This window comes from Apostichopus japonicus, chromosome 11 (assembly GCF_037975245.1).
Source record: "Apostichopus japonicus isolate 1M-3 chromosome 11, ASM3797524v1, whole genome shotgun sequence".
In the NCBI taxonomy this organism is placed as follows: domain Eukaryota; kingdom Metazoa; phylum Echinodermata; class Holothuroidea; order Aspidochirotida; family Stichopodidae; genus Apostichopus; species Apostichopus japonicus.
The window spans coordinates 2,797,022-2,824,659 of NC_092571.1; the positions used below are offsets into that span (position 1 = coordinate 2,797,022).

Sequence of the window (27,638 nt, forward strand, 5' to 3'; positions counted from 1 at the left end):
AAATCAAAGCTGTGATTTCCAAAGAATAAAATTTACGAATGGTGATAACGGTTCGCAGTCTGTTACAAGTTTGTTACGCCTGAAAACCAGAAACCGTCTGCATAGAGCAATGACTGCTTTAATTATCGACGCTATAAAACCAATTGACTTTTGGATTCAGGAAGATATAAATCAACAGATCTCCCTATGGTTTATAACGAGGTTAAATTCCTCACGTTAATCGTTATAAGTGTGTACACACTCAACACTCAACGCAGAGTCCAAACAGGTGATTGTTAAAAAATCAAGACAATCATATCACATATAATTTTAGTTTCCTATGTCAATTACATCCTTGTTTAATGCATACATACAGCTTTTACACAGAACGTTGACGAAGATTGAGCAAGTTTTAATTTCTTGCAAACACTGCGGTGCCATTCTGTGGTCTATACAGACTACAGTAGGCAGAACCATACCCAAGGTGTGAGCCAAAGTGCACAGCCCATAGAAATCCTATACACCAGTGTAACTTCTTGTGCCTTTCACAACAATACAGTAACTCAAGCATCCTACTTTCCTTGAATAAATGACAAAAGGTTTCCAAACTTTAAACTCTTGTGAAAGGGTAGACTTATCGTCCTATATATGGCAAGAGACGTTAATATATTGTAGAATATGAAATTGGTATATATCAATGGGTGATCAACTCCTTGGTATCCTTACGTCCATAGGACCAAAACAATAGCGCCCTCTGTCGATCTTTAGCATGACTGGAGAGATCCTATTGGATTCATGTATCACATTCAACAACAACAGCAAGAGAATATCTTTATCAGGGAAATATCACATCAAAGGGGGAAGAGGGGAGTGAGGAAGAGGGGAATGAGGAAGAGAGGAGTGGGGAAGAGCTAGGTGAGGAGGAAGAGGGGAGTGGGGAAGAGGTGGGGAGGAAGAGCGGATTGGGAAAAAGGTGGGGAGGAAGAGGGGATTGGGGAAGGGATGGGGAGGAAGAGCGGATTGGGGAAGGGATGGGGAGGAAGAGCGGATTGGGGAAGGGATGGGGAGGAAGAGCGGATTGGGGAAGGGGTGGGGAAGAAGAGGGAGTGGGAAAGAGGTGGTGGGGAGAAGGAGGGGATTGTGGAAGAGGTTGGGAGGAAGAGAGGAGTGGGGCAGGAATGGGGAGGAGGAAGGGTTGGTGAGGAGGAGGGTGTGGGTCAAGGTGCTTTCTAAGCTTTCACTATTTGCTGGCTAGGGCTTCCTGATTCTTCCTAGATGAAATGAAATCTTTGGTGATTTCTCAGATTGAAGGATAACGTTCTGTCTGATCTATGTATTTTGCTAAGATCCTGCCACGAATAATCGTACAAACGTGCAGCCCTAAGGACACATAGTTATTGTGGAAGTGAACCAATCACTGCAGGCAAATTCCCCAGTCTTTATTTATTTATTTGTCATTTTTCTTCTTCTTAGTCTTAGTCCACACAAACAGTGTGCTAACCACAAATTTATGCAACTTCCTTTATAACTTTCTTGGAATAAAGGAATACGGGACCATGTGAGTGGCATAGGCGTAGGAGGCGGGGGGGCTGGGGGGGCTGCAGCCCCCCAACAATTTTTTGGGGTGAAAATTCGGGCAATATGCTGAGAATTTTTCGGGCACCTACTGGAAGAATAATAATATGCAATGTGTTTTTCTGGGGGTTTTTTGGTAAAAATTCGGCAATATGCTGAGAATTATTCGGGCATCTACTGAAAGAATAATAATTTGCAATGTGTTTTTCAATTTTTTGGTGAAAATTCGGGCAATAGGACTATGCTGAGAAGTTTTCGAGCACCTACTGAAAGAATAATAATTTGCAATGTGTTTTTCAAATATTTTGGTGAAAATTCGGGCAATATGCTGAGAATTTTTTCGGGCACCTACTGAAAGAATAATAATTTGCTTTTTTTTTTTCAGTTTTGTTGGTGAAAATTTGGGCAATATGCTGAGAATTTTTCGGGCACCTACCAGTGGCAGAGCGTTCATACAGTCAAAGGGGCGATAACCCCTGACGGATTCAAATGGACTGCTGGCGCCCTTTTCAGCTTTTTACCACTTTTTACTTATTCGCGATTATCGACTTTTTTATTGCGCTCTCAAATACCTATTGACAGTTTTCACATTTTGTTGGTGCAATTTTCTGACAAATGGCGATGACACCTATTTATCCTTCATTTATCTGCAAATTAGCAAGGCCCGGAAAGGGTCATTTCCGGCGACCTAGGGAGTATCTTTACTCAAAAATTTCTGTACGCTCCGCGCCAACCTGTGGTGGCGCTCCGCTTAGATAGTGTCAAAAGCACCCCTACAGACCCATTCTCTTCCCCCTGACCAATACCCCTAGCTCCGCCACTGGCACCTACTGAAAAAAGAAGAATAATTTGCAATGTGTTTTTCAATGGTTAAACTGATATTATTATCATTATTATTGTAAGGACTTCCCCACTAATTCTAACCAATATAGAAGGGTAATAACACGAAAAATGATTTTATGTTATTGGCAGGTGATGTAGTAACTGATGGATGCCTATGTGATATGCACATTAGCATGTAGAACGCGCGCCGAGCGCGCGAAAAAAATTTGGTTATATTTTTCGGGCAAGCCGTTACAGCCCCCCCAAATCAAATGAGGCTCCTACGCCTATGGTGAGTGGTGTTTAAATGTTAAACTGACATTTACCACGACCTTGTGATTTTAAAGGGGAGTATATTGACCAACTACTCGGACATCGGTGATCTTTTTCAGCATTCGCCACTTGTTGGTTAATGAGCTGTATATGTTTGATTTATATTGCACATAAAATGAAAATGATCAAGTTTAAGACATGAAAATTTTAAGCCGCTCTACCTCTACGGATCAGACCCTCCATTCTGTACTGGACATTAAGAGGAGCTGGTGTATTGACCTTTGAACCTCTGCACACTTACATTAGACTTCCTAATTCGGTATCAACCCTCCCCCACACACACACATACTCATCCTCACTGAAGGAAGTGGTTTATACTGTTCAAGTAAACAGGTGCACTCCTATGGTCAAGGTAAACTGCGTTGAATGATGCACGTAACTGAAAACACCAGAAGTAAATGGTTAACACTGATCCACTTTACATTACAATTTATTTAACCGAGTGCAGGATGGATCTGATCCTCGCTTGATCTTAGTCTATCGCAAGATCCACGTTGCTAAAGGGTCTGATCTGACAAACCAAACCGAGAGAGTGGGGATTCATTCAAGACTACACAGATTTCTCAAGTGTAAGCAGGGGGTAGGGCAGGGGGTGGGGGAGGAACCTCACACTCTCTTCCATTCTTTTAAAATCAGATCAATAAGAGCAAGATGAGCAAGAGGCCTGGGATAATACCTTCTGGCCCACAAGGCCCTAGGGATCTAATACTGTACCCATCGTTGCTGTCCATAATGGTTTTCTTCCACTAAACTTGTAAACACAGCTATACCTACGGGTGCTTTAGTCTTCAATGTCCACTGGAGTATAATCCAGCCTATCCAGTCGCTGAAGGTATCTAACTATGTACATTAATACCGTTTCCTACAACAATTTTCCTAGTGACCATATTTGCCTGACTGGAATCGGGGACATTTATTGAGTGACTGATATGGGGGAGGGGTCTAAGGGGAGGGAGTGTCCCCCTCCCCATTGGAAAATTTTCAAATGCCTAAGGTGCTTAGATGTAAAATGGTGATACTTAGAAGCACTTTTTAAATCAATTTTATTTTCAAAAATGTAGCTTTTTCTCAGATGAAATTTACTTACTTTATGAAAGAGTGCTAGATTAGATCGATCTAGCATATTCTACTTTACACTGGCCCACCTGAAATACTGGTTAGTTCCGTTTTGCGACTGCACACTTGACTAAATTTTGTTTTTACAATTATTTTACTAATAATGTGGGATATTTTCGAAATTCCTGAACATTTTGACGAATCGGGGACATTTTCGGGGACACTTCTTCATCGGGGACAGCACACTGTAATCGGGGACTGTCCCCGAAAATCGGGGACATCTGGTCACCTTAACTTAGCAAATTACTCTAATGGTTCCTAAATTTCCAGCTTAAGCATGCAAGTTGTTGAAAAAGGTGTGGACACACTTTCCTGTCAGGATCGCACACGAGTCTAGATCACGTATAAACTTAAGTAACAATTAAAACCGTGGTCTACCTGGCACTATAAACAGCTCTCGATGTATTTAATACTTCCGTAATTTAACATGTGGAAACCTGCTCCTAAATGTTAATGAATTAACGAGCCCTAATTTCAGTTTCGGAAAGGCAGTCCACAAACCCATGACAGGGTCAAACTCTTTATCCTCGTTAAAGGGACAGGAAATTACGCTTAATTAGAACGTCTGTCCGTACTACTATCCCCATGTTCGTTATTGAAGAGAGACTGTTAACTAGGATATATTTAGCTCCATCAAGCATATCAGAGAATGATTAAATTATGGAGTTTTGACTCTTCTACGAAAGCAGAGCATATTACCCCTCGCTCACTGCACACAAAACTGTCACCTGCTCATTAGTTTCACAATTAGTTTCACAATTTAAGTAGTACCTCAAATTTAATCCTTAATTAGGGACTAATGTGTGCATTGAGTGAGAACAAAAACCACAGCTCTAGTTTACCTCTACTGCAACTGTGTATAATTTAAATATCCTTTGTATGGTACTATATAACATTAATAAGTCATTAATCCATGACCCCTATTGAAAGATTAGCAACTTTCCAATCACTCTTGACTTAATTCGATAGAAATTATAGGAATCATGTATGTTAGGCTTTCACTGGGTCACCGGCAGTCATTAAAAACACCTTTTTTGTTTAACATTTCTGGAATCCTGACAGATGTACGACAGGAATCGGATGTGTTCCTGTGATTTCTAGTTAGATTTGGAAAGGAAAGCAGTTTTTTTCTGCGGACATTTTGCTGAGAGAGATGAAACCTACAGCTCGGGGGAAACACATGTCCATCCACTATTTAGAATCAAGACTGAGAGTAGATGGACAAGGAAACCATGGAAACCGTGAAACCATGGAAACCATGAACCAACAGACTAAAACATACAAATGAAACAGAACAGGAAAGATTATGAATAACAATCAAAGGAGGAGCTATTTACCAGAAGTCCTCTTGGTTTTGCTCTCCAGTCAGCGGACCTTGATAAGATATCAGGGCTGGCTGTCGTCCCAGCGCGTGTGAGCTGATGGGTGCGGGGTTCGAGACTTTCTGAGTGTCTGTTTGACTGGATTGAGGAAAGAGAAGAGATATGAAGATGGAATAAAGTTTTTACCCTCTTCTTAAGACAAAGACAGATTTCAGGACCTACGACTAAAGCATGCATAATGAAAGAGGTAATGAATTAACAATGAAAGAAAACATAAAACTATATAAATATATATATATATATATATATATATATATATATATATATATAAAGATTTATATATATATGCATACAAATATTTAATTAGACAAAAGCAGAGAATTAAGATACATATATTATTAGAGAAAAACAGAGAAATAAGATATGACTCATAATTGACAAATACGAAGCACCGTTTTCAAAAATATAATGAAATTTTTGTTCCCCCCCCCCCTGGGACCCATGTCAGCAATACTTGGCAGTGGAAGTAACACTTTTATTTATGTGCATATATATAGATATATATAGGTTTATATAGATATATAGAGATATATAGATATATATAGATATATATAGAGATATATAGATATATATAGATATATATAGAGATATATAGATATATATAGATATATATAGAGAGAGAGACAGAGAAAGAGACCTGTTGCAACCATAAAAATGCAAGTACTGTAAACATTCAGGAAAATAACTAAATGTTACAACTTACAGCCTAAAACCTATAGTACCAGCGCTACAACTTCCTGCTCACGTCATCACTTCAAATTTGATTATGCTATTTAGAAAGACCGGCCATACTACACAAAATAAACACTGGGAAAATATATTCACTGAGAACTGCATGTTTTTACCCTCGATTCAAAATATTTTTTACATTATAACCCACGCATATCAACCTACGAATCAGCTTATGAGTTAACGAAACCGACGTGAGAGTATTTAGTTTGAGAGACTTACTAACTTACTGTACCTCTCTTCTCTTGTAAAGTGTGCATAGAAGTGTTTCATTTCACTATGTATATATTTGCAATGATGACACACACAACTCACAGAGTTGTGCATCCCGGACTTACACAGTTGAGTACAGTTAGTATGTAGGCCTATACCTTTCCTTCTTTTCTTTTTTCTTTTTTCTCACTGTGCATACATAGAACACAACAGTGGCAATATGACAACAGACAGCTTTGTACTCTTTTTTAATACCTACCATTATGTCTCAGTTTGGTAAATTCCATGCCAAAGTAAGGTCATGGTTATATGAATTTCTTAAATAGGCTGCGACACCTTATTCAGCACTGTATGAAGGTGCTGACAGTTCCTAGCAGAACTGAAGTACAGTAATAATATATCTATTCAAATTTTTTGAAAAACAAAAAAACTGCACGAAGAGATTTTGTCGATAAATCTAAGCACTGTAGGGACCAGATGAAATTCCCCCAACTAATTTAAGCATGGCATCCTAGGGGTGTTTATATTTTAATTGGGCACAGAATGGCACATGCATCCATCACAGGGACATCGAGATATCGACGCTACAATCAAACTAAAAATAATATGTAATCAGGAAATCGTGAAAAAAGTACTTTGCACCAGGAGAGAGATTTTACAAAACAATCTTAACCTGTTTCAGAAAATTAAAGTCATACATCAGCCAAACGAGAGGACCCAGCAGGGAAGCCTTTGATCGAGTCCCATGGACTTACGGTCACATGACAATGGACACTTGAGATGGTTTGCCGAGGTATTTTGCTATGAATATTTAATATACATGAGTTCTGCACTTGATGCAAAGGCTATACACAAGTTAATAGCTGCATAATATATTGAATTTGCATCAAACTTGGTAGTAATCCACTAAACCATCACAGAGAAAACTTTATTTAAAAATTATATTAGGAACAATGACATAAGGTGAAATTTAATAATTACCTAAATTTTAACAGCAAAACATCACATAACATTTTGGCGCTAAAAATAATTTTTCTTTGGCTTTACAAGCAGGGTTGAAGCAGCTGTCAGAAACTTTTGGGTCTATGACCCAGGATCTGCCATGAGGACTGATCCACAACCCACTGGGGCCACAACCCACTGGGGCCACAACCCACTGGGGCCACAACCCACTGGGGCCACAACCCACTGGGGCCACAACCCACTGGGGCCACAACCCACTGGGGCCACAACCCACTGGGGCCACGGTGTTAAGAACCCATGCTCAGAACGCATGCAGGCTAGAGTAGCTGGGACTACAATATGAGAGAAGTGTTAAAACTTAAGCAAATAACTAGTATCTTTATTAGTAAGCTCCAAGTATAGATATGGTTTCTGACATTTATGGAGAAATCTTGCGACCCACCAACAAAATATTAGCAACCCGCTCTTGACTCATTCACCATAAGTATGTGGACAGTGGGCAGACTGTGAAGAAATAACTGACTGACAGACTGAATGACTGACTGCATGGCTGAGGGACTGACTGACTAAAAAGACTGAGGGACTGACTGATTGAACAACTGACTGACTGAAGGACTGAGAAACTGACTAACTGACTGACTGAACAACTGACTGACTGACATATTGAATGACTGAGGGACTGACAGATTGAACGAATGAGGGACTGACTGACAGATTGAATGACTGATGGACTGACTGACTGAACGACTGACTGACAGATTGAATGACTGACAGATTGAACGAATGAGGGACTGACTGACAGATTGAATGACTGATGGACTGACTGACTGAACGAAGAGGGACTGATTGACTTACAGATTGAATGACTGACTGACAGATTGAATGACTGAGGGACTGACTGAATGTTAGATGGACTAATTGAACTTACACTCATATAATGAGCTACTGGATGATAGATTGAATGACTGACATATGTACTACATGACTGATAGGGAGACATCATGACATACTGACTGATTGAGCGAGTAGACAGCTAACAGAGAAACTGACTGAATGGCTTCAGGGATTCAGTCAGTCAGCAGTATATATATCTTATGATTATATGCATTTCCCTATATCAACAGCAAAACATTAATACTACATCCAGTAACAATTACCAAACACTGACAGATACCGTGCATTGTGCTTCTAATTACTCACATTTGTTATTACAGTGTAAAACTATGACTCTTAAGCTGTGCTACGTGTAGATACCATGTGGAATACTCTCAGTGCGATCCCAGCTAAGCCAACAATTCAAATCCTGTTTCGTGGTTCACTGTATGAATGACATCACTATGACAATTATTCAGAGAAAGTTTGAATAAGATATTACATGTTGACCACATAAATAGGCTACTAATGTGAAATAAAATGCTAAAAACCAAGAGTCATTTCACCGATGGAAAGAACGAATTCACTTGTTAGAAGACCACTTTGATAAAAAAGAAATGATTGCAAGGAATTTTGTGTGATAATTGCCATTCAAACTGTCTACAGTATAGCCTTGCAGTGACTATATTACCAAAATGTAATCAAGTACAAAAGTTGAATGATTCAAGTGCAGACTTCCAACTGACCTCATCGTACTAACTAAGACCCTGTTAAGCCTTTTATTCACTTCCGTAAAATTTTAGCAAGTTAAAGGTAGTAACAATTTCATTTAAATATTCTTGAGTAGTGGTTACTTGTAAACATTGTAACTTTACCAGTATTCTGTTTACAATATACATGTTACGAGTGCTCCATATTTGCATAAAAATATGAATATCTGCATTATTGTATTTACATGCAAACATACAGTATTTGTGCTGTGTATTTGCATTTGTCTTGAACACTCTATTTGTTGTAGAAAATATGCCTACTTTATATACACACTTTGTGGGCTTATATGAGCTCTCTGACGTACCAGCTACAAGGTTGCAGTTATTTTGTAGGATCTCCCTTACGTACGTCCAAGTCAATCCATTTGATTTCACCCCGAATTTCTGCGAGTTAAATTTAGATCTGAGCAATTTTTAGACATAAAAGAATTGGCGCAATTAACCTTCCACAAATAAAGATCCAAGATGTGATTTTCATGTGATTTAATACATTCATTCTTTTTTAGAGTTACAATGACAGGGCAAAAAAAACTACCGAGAATAGAGGGCGCACAGTGTTAAAAAGTTACCAGGACATAATTCTAGGCCCGGTAGAATGTGGTGCTAAGGTTGTGAGGAGACAGGTAAGTGAGAAGCAAAGTAAATTCCATTCTTGATTTATGACCCCAATATGCCCCTTGAACTTTATTTGTTGAAAAACTCTAGGTAGGGTGTCTCTGATGACCCGCAAGTTTGTATTGAGTAAAACTAGGTACAATACAGGCTTTCCTGAAATTACTGACCTGGCGTAACAAACTGGTTAAAGTGGAATGTTGTGTTTATTTGACATGGTCTGGTTCATTTTAAAGTGTTTTACAGCCTGGTAATTCACTTCCACCCCCCTCTCCCCCACCCCTCCCCCATATCTGTATCACCTTCATAGACAGCTATAACCAAGACGTGTCTATCCGCATGTACACATTTTACAACACACATGTACAGTGGCTGTGAAATATAGCTCTCTCTTTCTCTATCCACAATTTATTTCATTTATCGAGCTGTATTTACGTTTTAGCAAGCATGCAGTTTCTTCATTACAATAGCACATTATAATTGTACTCTCGTTACAATGAAATAAGTAGTTAAAATTATCAACAAATCCTGTTCATTAATGAAATTAATGAACAGGATTTGTATCAACTAAATCAACTTCCTACTTTAATTGTTCTATGGTTCAACCTTTCAACTGCAAAACCGAACCGAGCCAAACCGGAACAAAAAAGCTACCTATTCAGCAGTTGAATGCTAACTAAGTCAGCTTAACAATGTTTGATTTCTACCTGAGTTGTCAGTTTCACGCACACACTCGAGATGAAACTAAAAGTTACCTCCAGACCTTGGCACAGGAGCAACGAATAATGTTTCATTAATCTTTTTGATTACAGTACATTAAAGTGCAATGACAGTTTAACCCTAGGTTTTGCTTTGTCATAGACTTTCACAGCTTTTTAAAGCAGCATTTTTGAGTCGCTCTAGATCATTTTGCTGGTACTATTTGATACTAAATTTTCACATGATCGCTGTTAAATTGCCATAAATATAGTCCACTTTTAGATCCTGAGTATTAAGAGGGAAGCAAAGAACTGATATGATTTTGTATGTGGTTGGACAGTTTAGTTTTTCATGATAAAGAATGTCTCCATTATGAAATGGTGAGAATCCAAATAATGGGGTTATTAATATTATTACTGAGCAATTATTTAGTAAGGTATCCATCCATCCCTCCATTTGGTAATCAAAATCTAGGACAGCTGGGCTGACTCGTAGCTTTGTAGGTTTGGCAAAACTTGTTGACCATAAACACAAAATGCAACTTCAATCAACCTGATAAACTTACACGGTCTACACGGGCAAGAACTTACGGTAGAGAAGACGGGGACTATAAATTCTTACCTCAACGGAACATCGCTGGGAATGATCTTCCCTTAAAACAGCGGACCGGGCTTTATCAATCCTCTCCATGAGCATATCAACCTCTGACCTGTAAGTATTCCTCTGAACATGCCCTTTAAGAAAAACACTCTTCCGAGCTGAGCAAGGAAATTCCTCCCAAACTTTGATTTAAAGTGTTTTTTTGTTTTTCCTTTTTTTATTCACAAGCCAGTTAAAAACTTCCAACAGACCGTAAAGAAAGAGAACGCTATAGAGTTAATGGCATCAAAACAATGCAGAGTACCTCACTGACAATTATACACACAACCAGGCGAGAAACATAAAGAAAAAGGAAAAGGTCCTTCAAAAACAGGATCTTTAAAGGGGTATCTTGTACCCATCCTCTGACAGAGAAACCTGCAATTACAGTGTAAAAACAACAGGTTTAAGTCTAATCGCTTTCTAGATCCTTTTGAAAAGTTACGAATCTTCTAATCAATCGATTTTGAGTAAAATCGCAAGTTAGTCCATCTTTACTTGATTAAATATATATATTCCATATTAATAGATTCTTTGTTCTACCTGCAGAAATGTCACACATTAATGTCCCACTTTTGCTTTTTAGCAATTTTCACTTCAGAGATTTTCTGTATTTGTCTTTTAATGACGGGAGAGAGAGAGAGAGAGCCCTTTAAAGAAAGGCAGGAAGCTCGGGTCACCAACAAACGGGTTCCAGCTTGACTACCACCAGGAAGTACAGGTGAAAGCCATCCTACTCAGCAATGATAAACCAAGGAGAGAGACCATTCAGGAAGCAATCCCATGGCTGACACCCCTATTTTGATTGCTTTAGGATTGGTTGGGTTCCTGAACAAACGGATGTGGACGGCTGATGTAATGTGGCCAAGAATGATTTAGCTTTTCCAAGCACAGCATTTTATATTCCTAGCTTCTTTCTGATACCCCCCAAAAAATATCAAAAACCAAAGAGTTTCAAACCATTGCAAAAAGTGATCCTGGAACCTCGATGGAATGAGCTCATTATGTAGAATAATGCATTCACCAACAAACTGGAGTGGGGCAAGGGGGGAGGGGGATGGGCGGATTTGTTCTGCAGAATCCACAGCTTATCCTGTTTGTTTTTTTGCTATGACAGAACCGTGCGTGCAGGGATTAGTTGGTGCGCTCTTCTGTGGCGTCCGTATCACAAGGACGTTCACCGCAGAGGAAACAAGGTCAAAATATTGAAATGTCTACACGAAGACCATTAGCAATTGAAGTGTATTTTAAAGCACACATACTGACGTAACTTTCTTCAAGAGGCAACGCAATCTTTAACCCAGGCTGGAAAATGTTCCACAAATGAAAATGCCACAAATGGCCTTATAATTTACCCTGGGAACGTGTACAAACATACATTAAAGACCAGCTCATTTAGTCACAGAGAGGTTTGCATGATACTCCATATAGAGTCTTTATCAATCCATGTGAGTGTTCATCTCCAGTAAAAGTGCGGGTATGCAACAGGACAACATCTTTTTTCATCGATATGTTATCAAACAGGATCTGTTTTTTTGTTTTTTCGTGACTTGGATGTCATAGTACATAAATCACAAAACTTACTGAAATCCCAAAGGATGTATAGAAGGTAAAAACCCAATGTATTCCGGGCAATTTCCGTAAGATTTTCAATCCACTACGAAAATGTATGTGTAAACACTTTGGATGGTAGAATGAGAAGGAAGGGCAACGACCGGAGGAGCCGGTCACTGAGGGTGCACAGTGTTAAAAGATTACCAGGGTATATACTAGACACAGTAGAATGAGGTGCATAGGTTGTGAGGAGACAGGTAAGCTCGTCACTCGTAAATATGGAAGTAGACGTGGTGCAAAATTGGGTCAAATAGAGTCTAAGTCAATCTGCCTGAGTGGTCCCCTCCAGGAAAAGTGCAGGAAAGCAACAGGAGAACATCTTTTTTCACCGATATGTCATCTCAAATCTTATATGCAAATTTACTAGATCTGCTGTTAAACAGTTATACATGACTTTTCTCTTGAATGAATAGACAGCCCATCATTTTACAGTTACTTTTAATTGGAAGATATTACATTGTGTGATGCATGCATGCCCTATACCATACCCTACCATGAACAGGCCAAAGTATCTAATTATCTGTATATTTCCACTTTTTGCCAAGTGCCTAATCCCACAACTTTGAGATACAGTAAATGTATAGCTGGGTGGACATTTCTCAACAATTTTCCATCTCTGGTAACAACTTTTGTGCAAATTTGACCAGCTACCTGTCCCCACCCAGCCAGTGCTTCTCCAAGAACTATCGGCAAAATGCTACTGTACTCTGATACTATGGTATGGCATTTCCCTGATACCATTTACAAAAGATTAAACCAACACTATACCATTTCCCAGCTGGGTACAAACTTGTTCAAACAAATTACTGTTAGTTAGCAAAGAAACAAATTATTTTTCATTTCCTTCTGTGAAATTTGCCACACTGAGCACTTTTGGAAATTTTGAATTTAATCACAACCTTCTCAACAAAATCCTCATTATATGGAAGAAAATTTGGCATTTCTAGCAATTCTGCAAGAATGCCAATAGTGGTCACTCTTAACTTGATATTCAACAAACTTCCTAATGCTGACTGCCGCTGCCTTTTTCTTCAATTAATGATGTTTACTTGTATTTGTTTTTGGAGAGTGGATTAAGTAGGATGACACCTTAAATAATGTAGTTGGCTATAAATTAGGAGCAGGTAAATAATTGTAACATCAAAGACAATGCACTCTTGAAAGTCTTGGCACAGAATTTGGAGGGTAAAGGTCACCAGGGAAAATACTTTTGAGACCTTTCAAGTTTAAAAATTTGGTCCAATATGGATGACTTTCAAATGCTATAGTTGAGGTAAATGTCATTTATTTGTCTGGTGTTAATAGATTGCTTGGTGAATCATCTTCTCACAGCAGAAGATGATGCCAAGTTCCAAAATAGATCTTATAACAACCTGGTTAAAGAGATGTTAGAATAATAATAACAAACATGACACTCGGGTGGGGGGATGCAGAGAATCACGGTTGCAACTTTTAAACGTTATGTGAGAACATCGGCATCTTGTGTAATGAAAGTCAAAGGGTAGCTGACATATTTATTTCCTCTGCTAGTTGATACCGTAACAGCTATGTTTGTTTTAATAGATTCGCACCTTAAAGCAACATTTTACATGTAAGCTCTTAGTCTGTTCTAAATATATACTAACTATTCAAGCTATAACTCATGATTGGATAATTATAGCCAAATCAAGTGAAGTCAATGCTCCTTGCCACTCCACCCCCCCCATCCCCCCATAGGCTGGGCAGACCTCCTTCTGGTAATATTACTGTTATTGTTATATTCGGGGGGGGGGGAATATCTTCAAATATTATTAAGCCAAATAAATGATCATGAATGCTTTAAAGTACTGAATATAAACATATAAAAACTATACACTTTATTACAGGACAATGTCTCATCCCTGTACAGCATTAAAAATAAATAATTTGGCAGATTATTGTTTGGATTGCCTCCTGCTATTTCCTGCAGCTGGTTTCTTTCCATGTTATATATATATTGTGATATATATACTACATCCTCCAGTATTCAAAGCCTTCCTGATGATAACATTCCCAGGGTCAGATTTTTGTATGGCATTTGTACTGACATTATCCTGACATTCTCCTCCCTCATCACTCCTGCATCCTCCTTCCCCCGCCCTCCTCCCCCCCCCCATCCTCCTCCCCCAACCTATCCCCACTCCATTCATTAAAAGAGATGGAAACAAATCTTCCTAAATTGGAGATCTTTTGATGAAATGTAACATTTTGAGGTTGATGTTAGGATGTTAAATTCATAAATGTAATTGACAAAGTTTTTTTGCTTCAAACTGGTTAGCTCACAAATTTATCTACAGTATTCAAAACTGATGATAGAGATAAAAAGATGAGAAACACAATCCCAATAGTCCAGAGTTTTCTTAAGTGATAACTCAATGGTCGGTCACATATCACATGTCAACCTTCATCACCCACCCTGCCCCCCTCCCAATCCTTCCCCAACCCACCCTGCCACCATCCCCCATCTCCCATCTCATTCCAACTTTCCTCCATCCAACATCCTAATACAACAACTAACCCTGCACCTAATTGTAAAACAACCCTCTTATTCCAAATTTCAAACAAACCATGGCAAGGTAGGACATCCCCTTTATGTTGGTATTCACTGTTTTTAAATACTGCCCTCAGTTTTCAAAGTATCTCTTTCACTGCACTTAATACCTGTTTGTACAATGTTGCAATTGCATCTTTGCTTCTTGTACTAAGTTTAAAGCTGTGATTTTAGCTAATTTCCTGTCTTACCTGCCAAAATATCAAATCTTATCAAATTCCCATCTTTGTTTCTTCTGTTTTGATGTTGACTTCTTCAAATCACACACTTTTGCTGCAAAATATTAATTAATTAATATATAAATGAAAGGTGTTGAATATGTGAGGACCAGTTACTAATTCTGCAACTGTTATTTTATGCATAAAGTTACTTACAAATGTGCTGTGACGTCGAATGGCACTTTTTCTTTTCAGTCTTGGCGATTCCAGTGATCTGAAGTGATGTACAAAAAGAACAGAACAGTTATTTAATTTATTCCAAGTCATAGTTTATCAAATGTACAGCGACAAATTATGTTAAGCTCGGCTTTAGCCACATGGACCTATTTATGTTGAAGGTTTCCTTTTACCTAATCAAGATAAAGAATGACATTTGCACATGAGGCTGTAGAAAGGGCAAGGCAAACAGCTTGCATGTTCCCCATTGGAAAAATTTCCCCTGCCCCTGCCCCTCCCCCCTCCCCTCCCCTCCCCTGCCCCCTCCTCTGCCCCTCCCCTGCTCCCTCACCTTCCCCCTCCCCTGCCCCCCTCCCCATCATAGCTGCCAACCCTTATTCATTATAAACATAACCAGGAAATAATATTATCAACGAAACCTTTACCAACACAGTTCATTACTCCACCATTTCTCCCCCCCCCCCCCGACACCATTACCCCCTATCCCCCACACGATACCCATTTATGACATAGAAATTCAAAATATACTACATTATGGCTAACCTTTATACTCATAAACGTACAAAGTATGCCTCTTTTAGAGCATTTCACTTCACTGTATATCACGGAAAGGAATCACAAAGTCTGGGATTTAAAATTTATATTCTCTGCTTGCAAAGTAAAAGCGATAGGTCCAACTTCCAGTTTCATAGCTTGTTTCGTTGTTGAAAAACAAAACATTGAAATTCGTTCAAACGTAACTGGTTATGTCCTTTGCACAAATTTACCTGTGGCATATCATAACTAATACGTACTACGTTTCTTTCACTTTACAATTGAATGATAATTACATTAGCTTGGAGAATCATTAAACCGAGAGAGTAATTATTAATTTATACATTGGTAAAATTACACCAAGGTGCTACGGTATACTTACACTATCAAGTGTGATGTACTATGCAATAATGTGTAACATCAAAAGTGTACAGCAAAATCAAATAGACTGAATAGAAAAATTCAAAATTACCTCTGACCAATGGAAATGAAGCTGGCACCAGATGGGAGTGGGACAGTAACAATTCTGCTTATTTGCACTGTATAATATACTATTAAAATCAAAGCATTTGTTCAACTTTAATCTTCTATATTACACCTGCCCTCCCCCAGCCCCACCTCCCCAAGAATAATTTCAGAAACTGCTATGAAATATTTCTTGAAACTAGCAGCTCAGTCTGTAGAATCCAGAAATTGGTAGGCAAATATCAAATGACACTAAGAACCCATTTCAGACAGACCACAGTGTAAACATATTAAAACAAAACCAACAACACATAATAGAGGGCAGGAGACTTCAATTTTGGCACCCATGTGTGTGAATTGTGCAGTCATATTGTAAGCATGAGCTTGCACTAAAAGTTTATATATATGTAGAGTGTAGTGTAATACTGTACTATAAAAGGAGGAAGTAGCTATTTTGGCTTCAATGTTTTTTTTTTTAACTGAGGCATAGATGATAGAGTGCCTCAGGCTTTAGACAGACCAAAGTGGATATTTGAACTTTGGTCATGGTGTTGAATCTACACACTATAAGGCAATATTTCCCACAGGTTTTTCCTCCCTTCCCCTCCCATCACCCCTCCCCCATCCTATCCCCTTGATATAACACTCCACATTGAATCAAGCAAAACCATGCAAACACCTTCACAGATGTATAGTCAAAATCAAAAAGTTCAAGGATTTTTTTCATTTTTGTGTAAAGTAAACCATCTACAGTACTCTTGCTTGAATCACAAGCTGTGTGACTATAAACAACACCAGCACTCAATTCACACCCTACCAGAAGTAACAACTGGTGAAGTGTAAAAGCTGCATCCCTGGTCATACAGTGGTGCTGTTGTTTTGTTGTTTTTAACCTAAAATAGAGTTTTCCTAAAAATCTCAGGTTAAAGGGCCTCTACAGTGCCACCAAAATTGCCAGATATACATGTATACTAAACTGGCCACAAAAATTGCCAGATATATGCTAACTAGCCATCAAACCAGATATATGCTAAACTGGCCACAAAAATTGCCAGATACATGCTAAACTGGCCACCAAAATTGCCAGATATATATTTGCTAAATTGGCCACAATGCTTTCAAACCTTTCATAGCATGTTTCATTTTTAAACATTTTTGACAGTTTTTAGAATTTAATTGCAATTCATGCATTCTTTAGTTATGCTGACAATTAATTAGTTGCGTTCAAAAGCAGTGATAATGACATTTACAAACTAAGAAAAGCAGATTTTCTCTATCATTAAGGGAATGTCATTTCTTTTGTTTTATTCCACTCATATATAGTGACAGTCCCTTTAAATTTAAGTTTGTCCTTCTGAAATAACTGAAAACCTAACTTGTCTGTCAGCCTTTGGAATAACTCAAGTGCAAATGCTTTCAAATTCTGCCCTGATTTCAACAGATTTCAATAGAAATCTATGTCCGCACGAGATACAGAGTTGTATATTGCATTCGGTTGTACGTAGGCTTGTGTCACTTTGACCTAGCCATGTAATATTCATAGTTGATGCACCTCATTCCAAGGAAATCTGTACAGGCCAAACAATATTTTGTTTTTCCTGATTAGCGATAAGTTATACACCATACACATATTCTATGGAATCTGTTACATTTTCAATCACAAACAGGAGAACAGGAGACCATGAGATGACAAATTGTAACAAAATCGATGCAAAAATCCAACTTTTTAATGAAAACTCTGGACATGCCAGTAGCATGGTCAAGGTCGTCTTCATACGGTATCTATAAAATGTCTCATCCAAAATGTTCAATCATTCTAAAACTCACTGTTAAAAAATCTGACATTTTCAGGAAATGAGTCAACAGCAATGTCATGAAATCTTTTACAAGTCGGAGAAAAACTTACTAACTTGTGGATTATTTTTTCGCCTTTTTTTTTACGACACTGTTTATTTACTGCCATGTCAAGATTCATTGAAATCTCAAGCATATTTCAATTTTTTTTTTTTTCCATTTTCAAATTATTAAGGAATTGTACTCAAAGGAAAAGACCGCAGTGTGTTAGTCACTGGTTTTCATACATTAGGCTTGATGTGTGATTAATAAAGCAAAATAAAGTCAACAGACATAAAAAATTGAGTGGTGCCAAAGACAAATGATTCACAGTTATTTGTCGCGCCTGGAGCGGTAAAGAATTGGAGGTTAAAATTGTGAGAGAGAATTTGTAGAAAAAGTCTAAAACGTTATAAAATATTGATGGAATTTCAATATTGTATTTGACAAGATATTTATCCATTGAAATCAAATTTTTGCTTATGAATATTTTGTCAAATATTTGTCACATTTTATTATCAAAGGATATAAAAATGAACGCCAAATTTTAGCCTACTCTGTGAAACAGCAAACACACTATAAATATGAGGTTTTGGAGCAGGTGAACCTCACTGTATCAGAACTACTCTGAAATATTTAATGATTTAAGCTATGAATATGAGGCTTTGGGGCAGGGTAAACCTCAACCAATACTTTGCAAGTTGCAGTACACTGAAATATTAACCAATTATTAGAAAAGTGGTTTTGGAGCATATAAACCTTACGCTTAACTATCAGAATTACTCTGAAACATTTAATAATTGTATATATTGCAATAAATATGAGGATTTGGGGCAGGTCAACCTCAACCAATAGTTGAAAGTTGCATTACTTGTAAATATTAAATATAAAATAATATTGGACCAGTCAACCTCACCCAATCTTTCTGCAACAAAGTAGACTAAATTTTTATGGTACATTTTTGCTTCATTCTCTTAATAGTGCAGGTGGCTATAGCAAGACTTCTATACATAGGATTTTAACCACTAAATGAAGTTACAGTATCTAAAATACAGATTCAAAGTGATCAAATATCATTTCCTTCCTTTTTCTCAATTTACAAAGAAGTATAACCCCCAAAACCTTACATTCCCCCTCCCCAGAGATGAAAACTCTCCACTTAGTGGCCTTGCATTTTCTGACGATATGAAATCGAGCTTCAACCGAGAAATATGATCCACATAAACCCCCTTCCCTAAACTGGTAATCCTAGACCAAACAAATTACAGTAATTATCGTCCCGGTTCTCCCATTTCTTTAACGACAATTTCCCAAAGATTGGAAACGGTGTCATGCGATTGGACACATGTATCACCTGCTTCTATAATTGATCATCCAATCCGAGGCAGACAAAGTGCAAGTCAACTGTGCGAGCGGAAAAGCCGAGAAAACAAAATCACTAAAATGGGATTCGGAGTTATAAGAAAAGCCGATGAGTCAGCCACTTAGGCCAGTGTTGTTTATGACGTCACAAAGGACGAAGAGGGATTCTTAAATGTCTGCTAAAATACTTGAGAAACGAATTCAATAACCGAGATAACTTCTCACGAAGAAAGTTCTCTGTAGCAGCCAAAGATTTGTTTTAATGATGTTTTTTTTTTTGTTTTTTTGTTTTTTTTTTGAAGATCGATGGTGATTTTATAACGGCCTTAGAGGAGAGTGAGAGAGATTTTGACTCATAGCTTGCCCTGCAGTCTCTCATCAATGGAGGAGAAATTGAATGGGGAAGACTATAAACAAGCTCAATAGAAAAATGTTGGGATCAGCCATGCATGCAAGGATGTAGAAAGAACCTTCACACTTCCCTGGCTCTGTTTGGTTAATTATTAACAGCAAAAGTCAACGTTATGAAGAGCTTCAGCTGAGTAATTGTTTCACATACGGAGCAAGACAAAAACAAAAGACATTGGTCTACATATAGATTTGCTCGAAAGTTCTACTAGGGTAGAATCGTGCAGTCCTTTAGAATTTAAGCAGACACAACAGCAGCTCCTCACAAATAATGTATGATTGTTATATTACTCGAAAGGTTCATGTCTCATTGATCATCCAGCAAAGTATTACGACGATATAAAGCAGAGATTAATGTTTCGTTTTCATGTAGTGGCATCTTCAAACATATCAAGTTTACCAGTAATACTAAACTAAATGAAGCGTGTAACACTAAATACAACAAGGACGCACAATCATCTAAGACTAGAAAAAAAAAAAACATGTGGAATAGGATCCCTAACAATCAGGTGGGGTATTATCGTTAAGCAGGATGACACCTTCAATAATGTAATTGGCTGTAAATTAGGAGCAGGTAAATGATTGTAACATCAAATGACAAGCTGTCTTAATATACTTAAGAGTCATAAGAGAGTATTGAGTATTGAGTATAAGAGTATTGAAGAGTCATATAAAAATGATGTGTAAATGTTACATGGACCTGTAAGGGTGACATATCACAGCAATCCAATGCAAACATGCAAAACTTTTTCAAGCACTAGAAAACAAATATGCACACTAGGATTTTTCTCTCTAGGATTGACACATCCAGCAATGCCCCCCATGCATGAGGAAAAAGTACAGTTTCTACACATGCTAGAAGTCCAATCAAATGCTTCCTTTCATTTCCTTTCACAACAGCATGGGCCCCTACTATAGTGCCTCTTAACTCTAAACCCAATTTCTTCTTCTTGAATCCATCTCCACAATTTCCTTCGTGAGGTGTCACATGATCGGTCAGGAGAACAGGGTGGAAAGCTACTTTTATTTTGTTTGACTTTGACCAAGTTTTGAAGCGATTTGACACTGCACACCCTAATGAAAAACCTGAAGCCTGCCACACACTACTGCAACTGAATACAATTGGACTGAGACCGGCCGTTATAGAGACCTACTTTTCCAAAGTCGCACAGTAGATCCCCATGCATACTGAATGACTGATTGATGGGCCTACACTGATCGTTGCTCATTTACATCTCATGCAAATTAAGTATTTCATTGTGATTGGTTACATCTGTTAAGAATGGGGCATGTGCAGATATTAGTCATGAAACGCCCCAAATTGGTGACGGCCAGTTGGTAAAACGCTACATGCATATACTGTACTGATGTTTCCCTCACTGAATCCGACGTGAATAAAACTGGCAATATCTTAATCAGTCGGTAGCCTCATTAAGCACAAGTAAGCACACTGCCACACACTAACTATGACTTCACACATTACAATGATGTTGAGTCGTGTAGTGTTGAGTCATGTTGCATTGAGTCATGTTGCATTCAGTCGGGCCACCCGCTTACTGGAGGCAACTAATGAAAATTACGCTGTGCTCAAGTAAAGGCCTAGCAGATTTGCAAAGTCTGCAAATAAAAAACCACCCACTTCATTTGAAGACGACAAGATCCCCACCACAACCACCAACCCCCTCCCTCCACTAAACCATGCACCCCAATAAAAACCCTAAATGAGACAGTTATTAAGAAACTAATCCAACCACAAATTATGGAAGTGAATGAGACAGACAGAAAACACTGTAAACTTGTGTAACAGTCCAAGCAATCATGGACGAAAACAAATTCTTAAATTTACACTTTTTATAGTTTGTTAAAAATTTTGGGATGGCTCTTGTAATGCTAACAGGATAAATGTCATTTTTTTTCCATTTAATTTCTGATTTAATAGTATGCTAATTTGATCCACTTGCATCTTAAAACACCACTTATGAGCCAAAAGGGTCTTTCTTAAAGCTGATTTTTTTTTTGTGCTATAGGTTGTTAATTACCTTCACAAACTACTGTGTGTAGAAACTTCAAGCAGCTTCTCTTTAATATACAATCATTATTTTTATCTCTCTCTCTACAGAGCTAGAACTCCGTTTTCTACACACAGTAACCTACAACATACTGTAACTAATTACTGAACCCTGGCAGCTAAGATATCAAATTTTGCGGTTGCGACCCACCGTTCCGCGCTGCTCCTTAAAAAGTGACTCATTCACTCGTTTTCATTCAATGCCGAAAATTTTGTCTCCAAACAGTTTTATGTAATATTTACTCATTGTATAAAACTGCAAACTTTAGGACTATAATTTTATCATGCTCTTCAGACTGATGCTTTTTATGGATGTACTGTAATTAACGGTGATGTTTGTGAATAGCTTTTCTGTCACTATACTCTGACAGTTGAGTGAGTACATATACATATATAAACCACAGGATTGTAACAAATATAATAGCTAAATGTACTGGTATATCTTGAGTATTTCAATGTGCGCATTCATTGGATTTTACTGAACACATGTTACATGGATAAAGGGGATTCAAAATGAGAAGATATGTACAAATCCAATCAAATCCAAATATTCCGGGCAATTTCCGTAAGATTCTGTATCCACTACGAAACGCATACATGTGTAAACACTTTGGATGGTAGAATGAGAAGGAAGGGCAACGACCGGAGGAGCCAGTCGCTGAGGGTGCACAGTGTTAAAAGATTACCAGGGTATATACTAGACACGGTAGAATGAGGTGCTAAGGTTGTGAGGAGAAAGATAAGCGAGGAGCGAAGTAAATATAGGGGATTCAAAATGAGAAGACAGGTACAAACCCATTCGAGTCGTCCAAGCCGTTTCTTGAATCCGAAGGTGCTGACCTCACAGACGCACTTCTGGAAACAGAGCTCTCTGTAAGAGAGAGAGAAAAAAAGATTGTAAATTAAAGAGAAATTAGCTGCTTGAATTTTCTACACACAGTAACCTACTGTACACAGATTGTGCTTTAATTGGCACAAATCAAATTAATGGATGTTCTTTGAATAGCTAATGAAAGAGATCTTGAAAGAGTAATTCAACACCAATAAGCAGAGAGATGTAATTAGCCTAATTAAATGTATACATGTACTTCAAAAGTCAGAGGTTGTGACATTTCAATCAAAGAGGTTGTCTGTTCCACAAATACGTAGCAGTATCCTTCATTTGCTGTTTATGACTACCACGTGCAACTTTAGTAGCAAGGACCTTCCCTTTACTTTTAACTGTGCTTTATGATCGAGTATGTTACGAAACGAACAACACGAAACGTTACACGACAGGATTGTGGCTCAGCCCAGAATTCAACTGAAGTAAAACATTAATAAATGCAAACAGAGCTGTTCTGAAGTACCTTAGATCTTATTCCATTAAGTGATGTTGCATTAAACAGTAGGGACTATAGTCCTACTGACCAAAAACAAAAAACAAACCAAAAAATTTAAGAAAACAAAGGTAACCACCAAAACACATAAAGACCACCAAACTGCCAGAACACTTCCTACAAAACAATACATTAATGCCATATTTACACCCAACATTTGACGCAGTCTAACCAGATCCTATCCTGTCAGCCTAAATATTATTTTCATTGCCTCTGCTTGTAAACTACAGAACCGTGTATGTACATCGACACAGCTACAGTATATAGTATCAGGAACTTGGTATCAAAACAACGACTAAACATGCACCTACTGTACTGTATGTACAGCACATTTGAGATATTAATTAGCACATTTTCGATATTAAGTAGCAAACTGTGCACCTCTCTCCATCATTTAAAAATCATTTTATTTTTTACAAACACTTTTGACTGTTCAAAGTGGTATATATAGCCAACTGTCTTAAATGTATATATGTACTACATTCCTTCATACAGTATTATACTGATATTTTACTACTTAGTGACGATACTTACATATCAAAGTACTGAACTGCAATATGAACTAACAACGTCAGTAAAAAAAAACTGATCCAGCGCAATTACAGTCACATGATAAATGAGGAGGGAACCAGGGCAGGTTTCTAGCTACCAATTAGTTGGATGACATGCACTTTTAATGAAGTCACTGCAGTGTATGTAAGTCGGCCTAATAACATACCAGTAACATGTTTTGTTTTCAATATGTAACCCACAGAATGAGAACCAAATTCATGTCCTTTGCAAAAACACTGCTTTCTGTTACATACAATATATTAAGAGGATATTACTGAGAATCTTTGTGTGTGACTTTCAACTTCCAGTGGAAGGGGATAGCATTATCTGTAGCTGCAATGGCTAACAACCCAATTACTGGGGAGGATGGAGCTCGGATAGTTGGACCACGAGGATTGGCGAGTCACAAGTCCAGAGGCAAACTTTAATTTTGAATTTAAAGGAACAAATATATATGCCAAGGTATTCTAGTTTATTGAAGTGCCATGGTGCAATCATAAAGATGGCCTGATCCCCACTGTAGCTGTCCCCTGTAACTACTTCACAGATATAGAGAATATAAGAACTGTTTATTATTATTATTATTATTTTTACACTCATGTTTGCTCCTAAAGGCCATTACTCATCATCAGGGCATATGTCTGCATGTATTGCAGAGAGAAGCCAGGCAGAACAGCATACAGATATATATAATGAGAGCTACAGTTTGAGGACAACATTAAATGACGTCTTCACAATATGTGCTACCAGATCTGAAACAGCAGTATGGTATGCACATATATGATCATTCAATACATTAAGGTCAATAGCGGACAAAATCTGAGATCAATGAACATATGGGATCAACAACATTGTAGGTTCTCTTGTATCCAAGGTGGTTAATATTAAATCATTTATCATAATAAGCTAGCTTTATGTGACAAATCCACTGTGTGTACAGTAATACATGTACACTGGTATGAATCCACATGTGGTCCTGGCTACATCAGAGATCATCAATCATAGATATAAGGTTAACAATACCATGTCCTCGGTATTAAATCAATAATATTATGCATAGCTTTATGTGGTATAACCCACTGTGTGTACAGTAATACAACATGTACACCGATATGAATCAACATGAGGTCCTCATGGCTACATCAGAGATCATCAATCATAGATATAAGGTTAACAATACCATGTCCTCGGTATTGAATCAATAAAATTATGCATAGTTTTATGTGGTATAACCCACTGTGTGTACAGCAATACAACATGTACACCGATATGAATCAACATGAGGTCCTGGCTATATCGGAGATCATCAATAATAGATATAAGGTCCTCAGTTCAATAATATCTGTACTGTAAATCAGAAATTTATGAGGTTAATAATATGAGCTGGCCCTCAACACTAGATCATTCTATAGGCTTGGTAGAACGAGGTGCTAAGGTAGTGGGGAGACAGGTAAGCGAGGAGCAATATCAATTATTTTATAACCCATCTACGGGATCAAAAATATGAAGTTGCTCATATAAATGAATCATTATGAGCTGGATGACAGAATGAGAAGGGAGGTCATTCAACCCCCCCCCCCCCCCAAGTGGGATCTGGACAAACAGTAGTGTTCAAAGTGTTACCAGTTCTACACACGTATGATACAGCGAGTGTGCTGTGGTTGTGAGTAGACAGGTAAGAGATGGGCGGAGTGAATATGACCAGGATACTTGAAAGGTCTTCAAAAACTTGTGACAACATTTCTAGATTCTTTAAAATAAAATTGATGTGCATGCATACATATTTGTCTAAACATTAGTACTCTATTCTAAAGCCTGCTGATCCCCTGAGATATATAACAACATCCTGAATTACTGCATACATGTAACAGATTTGGTGGATATTAACCATAAAACATACTGCAATCACAGCAGAAGGAACAAGGTGAAGTTCGCCTCGATCAGTAGCTCAAGGACTATTTTTAACTACAGAAGTACACGTACTGCAGTATGCTATATTTATTGGCCTTGTTAAATAATAACGAGACTAGAGAACAATTGCTACATGTGAAGAATCGTGTTGACATGTGTTAACATCCTCTGGACTCTGTTTCCTTCCAATAACAGTGGGAGGTTATTTACCGTTACGGAAGAAACAAAAGGAAACGAGAGTAAACGGCAGAGGAGCGTGGTCTGACTCATTCTCTTAATTTATACTCAGGACTGAGTTTACAGACAAAATATTAAATTTGATTCTCGGCTACAAAGAAAAAATTGCATATCTATATTCTATCATGAGCATAATTCAATATTCATGCTGTATTAAAAGCTGGGGAAAAAAATTTGAAATAAAGTTTATTAAAACATACTGTTAGGCTATTGAACCTCCAATATGAACAGCTTCAAAGATTAATTGAAAAGTGAATAACTTAGAGGGTAATTATTGAGACAGAAATAAGAAGTTCTAAGATAAACAGGTCATACTGGCCATATTACAGTACCACTCAAATTAAGTGATGACTACAGTGTATGATAAGTGATGGTAAGTGACTAATATGAATACATTACCAAAGCAAATCTTAATTCCGTTGGCAGATAGTGCTGGCTCACACTGTATTTATGTGTATATGTGCAGATTGGTACATCACACCAACAGTTTGTTCTTTATCTGGGTGAGGAAGGACCGGAGAGGAGGGGGAAGGGGGTGTAAGGGGGTTGGGGGAGGACAATGTTAAAACAGGGGAGGCAGTGGGGGGGGTATGGAAGTGAATATTTACTGCAACATACCTCCTGTGGAATTAAACAGATAATTACTGTACTTTACTCTACACACTGTACACTCTAGCATACAAACTTAAACCGAATGTTCTTGAAAATTGCACAACTTGAAAGTACAAAGTTATTGTATGTAGACTGGTCCTGGGGTGGTTGGATTAAAAGCTGGGCACAACAGGACCAGCCACTTGGGTTAAGGTCAAGCAAAGATTTACCTCTGGTCTGGGTAATCCTCATGGCTTGAGCTCCAGAGTAGAGAATCAACTCAACCATAGGCAGACAAATTAGCAGAAGGGGGAGCATTTAAGAACTCTTGATCCCAAATAGGTGAAAAAGGTCCCAGAAAACACAATCCGAAGGAATTGAAGATGGGAAAAATCCATACTCAAAACATAAGTCTAGGCAGAAGATAGGGCATTGACCGGATAGGCCCGTACTTACTGTAGAGGGCGCACAATGTTAAAGGTTAACAGTTCGTTCTAGGCACGTTAGAACGAGAGTGCTAAGGTTGTGGGGAGACAGGTACCACAAAGAACAAATTAAATATGCTTAAATCCAGATGAATCAAGGACTTGTATTCATTCATTTCTTTATTCCAGTAGAAATTTACAGAGAAATATATAAATTTATAAAGTACCCTACCTATAAAGTAGCAAAGGACTTTAAGTCTATGCATGGCCCTGAATTAAAGGAATGTAGGAAGCAGCAAGGGCTCTGTGGTGGGAAAGGTGAGGAGAAGGGAGAGGCAAGGAGGTAGGAAAGGCGAGGCAGTTATGGAAAGGTGGTCGGGGAGATGGTTGGGTAAATTAAAGTTGCACTTTGTTCTAAGTTGCAACATTACAGACAGCATCATATTTATGATTTCTTTTATCAATATTTTTGAATTAGAAATGACACCGTCATTTTATCAGATATGGAGATCGCTCCACTTGAAACAGCTTCGGCGAATGAATGCAATCATTTTCATTTTGACCTTTACCTTACTTTTTGTATATCACTG

The 27,638-nt window shown here is 38.0% G+C and overlaps 1 protein-coding gene across 9 annotated transcripts in view; it reads right to left on the reverse strand.

The window, feature by feature from the left end:
- LOC139975840 (pleckstrin homology domain-containing family G member 5-like) overlaps nt 1–27,638 on the reverse strand; it is a 157,228-nt gene that overhangs the window by 43,294 nt on the left and 86,296 nt on the right. For 8 of the 9 annotated variants that reach the window (XM_071984067.1, XM_071984066.1, XM_071984070.1 and 5 more), the window contains 3 exons: nt 22,749–22,824; nt 15,263–15,320; nt 5,163–5,285 (listed from right to left, as the gene is read on the reverse strand). In XM_071984067.1, the coding sequence (XP_071840168.1) occupies nt 5,163–5,285; nt 15,263–15,320; nt 22,749–22,824 (257 nt within the window). Of the gene's footprint in view, nt 1–5,162; nt 5,286–10,687; nt 10,956–15,262; nt 15,321–22,748; nt 22,825–27,638 lie in introns of those variants that run through there. The other variant, XM_071984076.1, reaches the window with a different exon arrangement.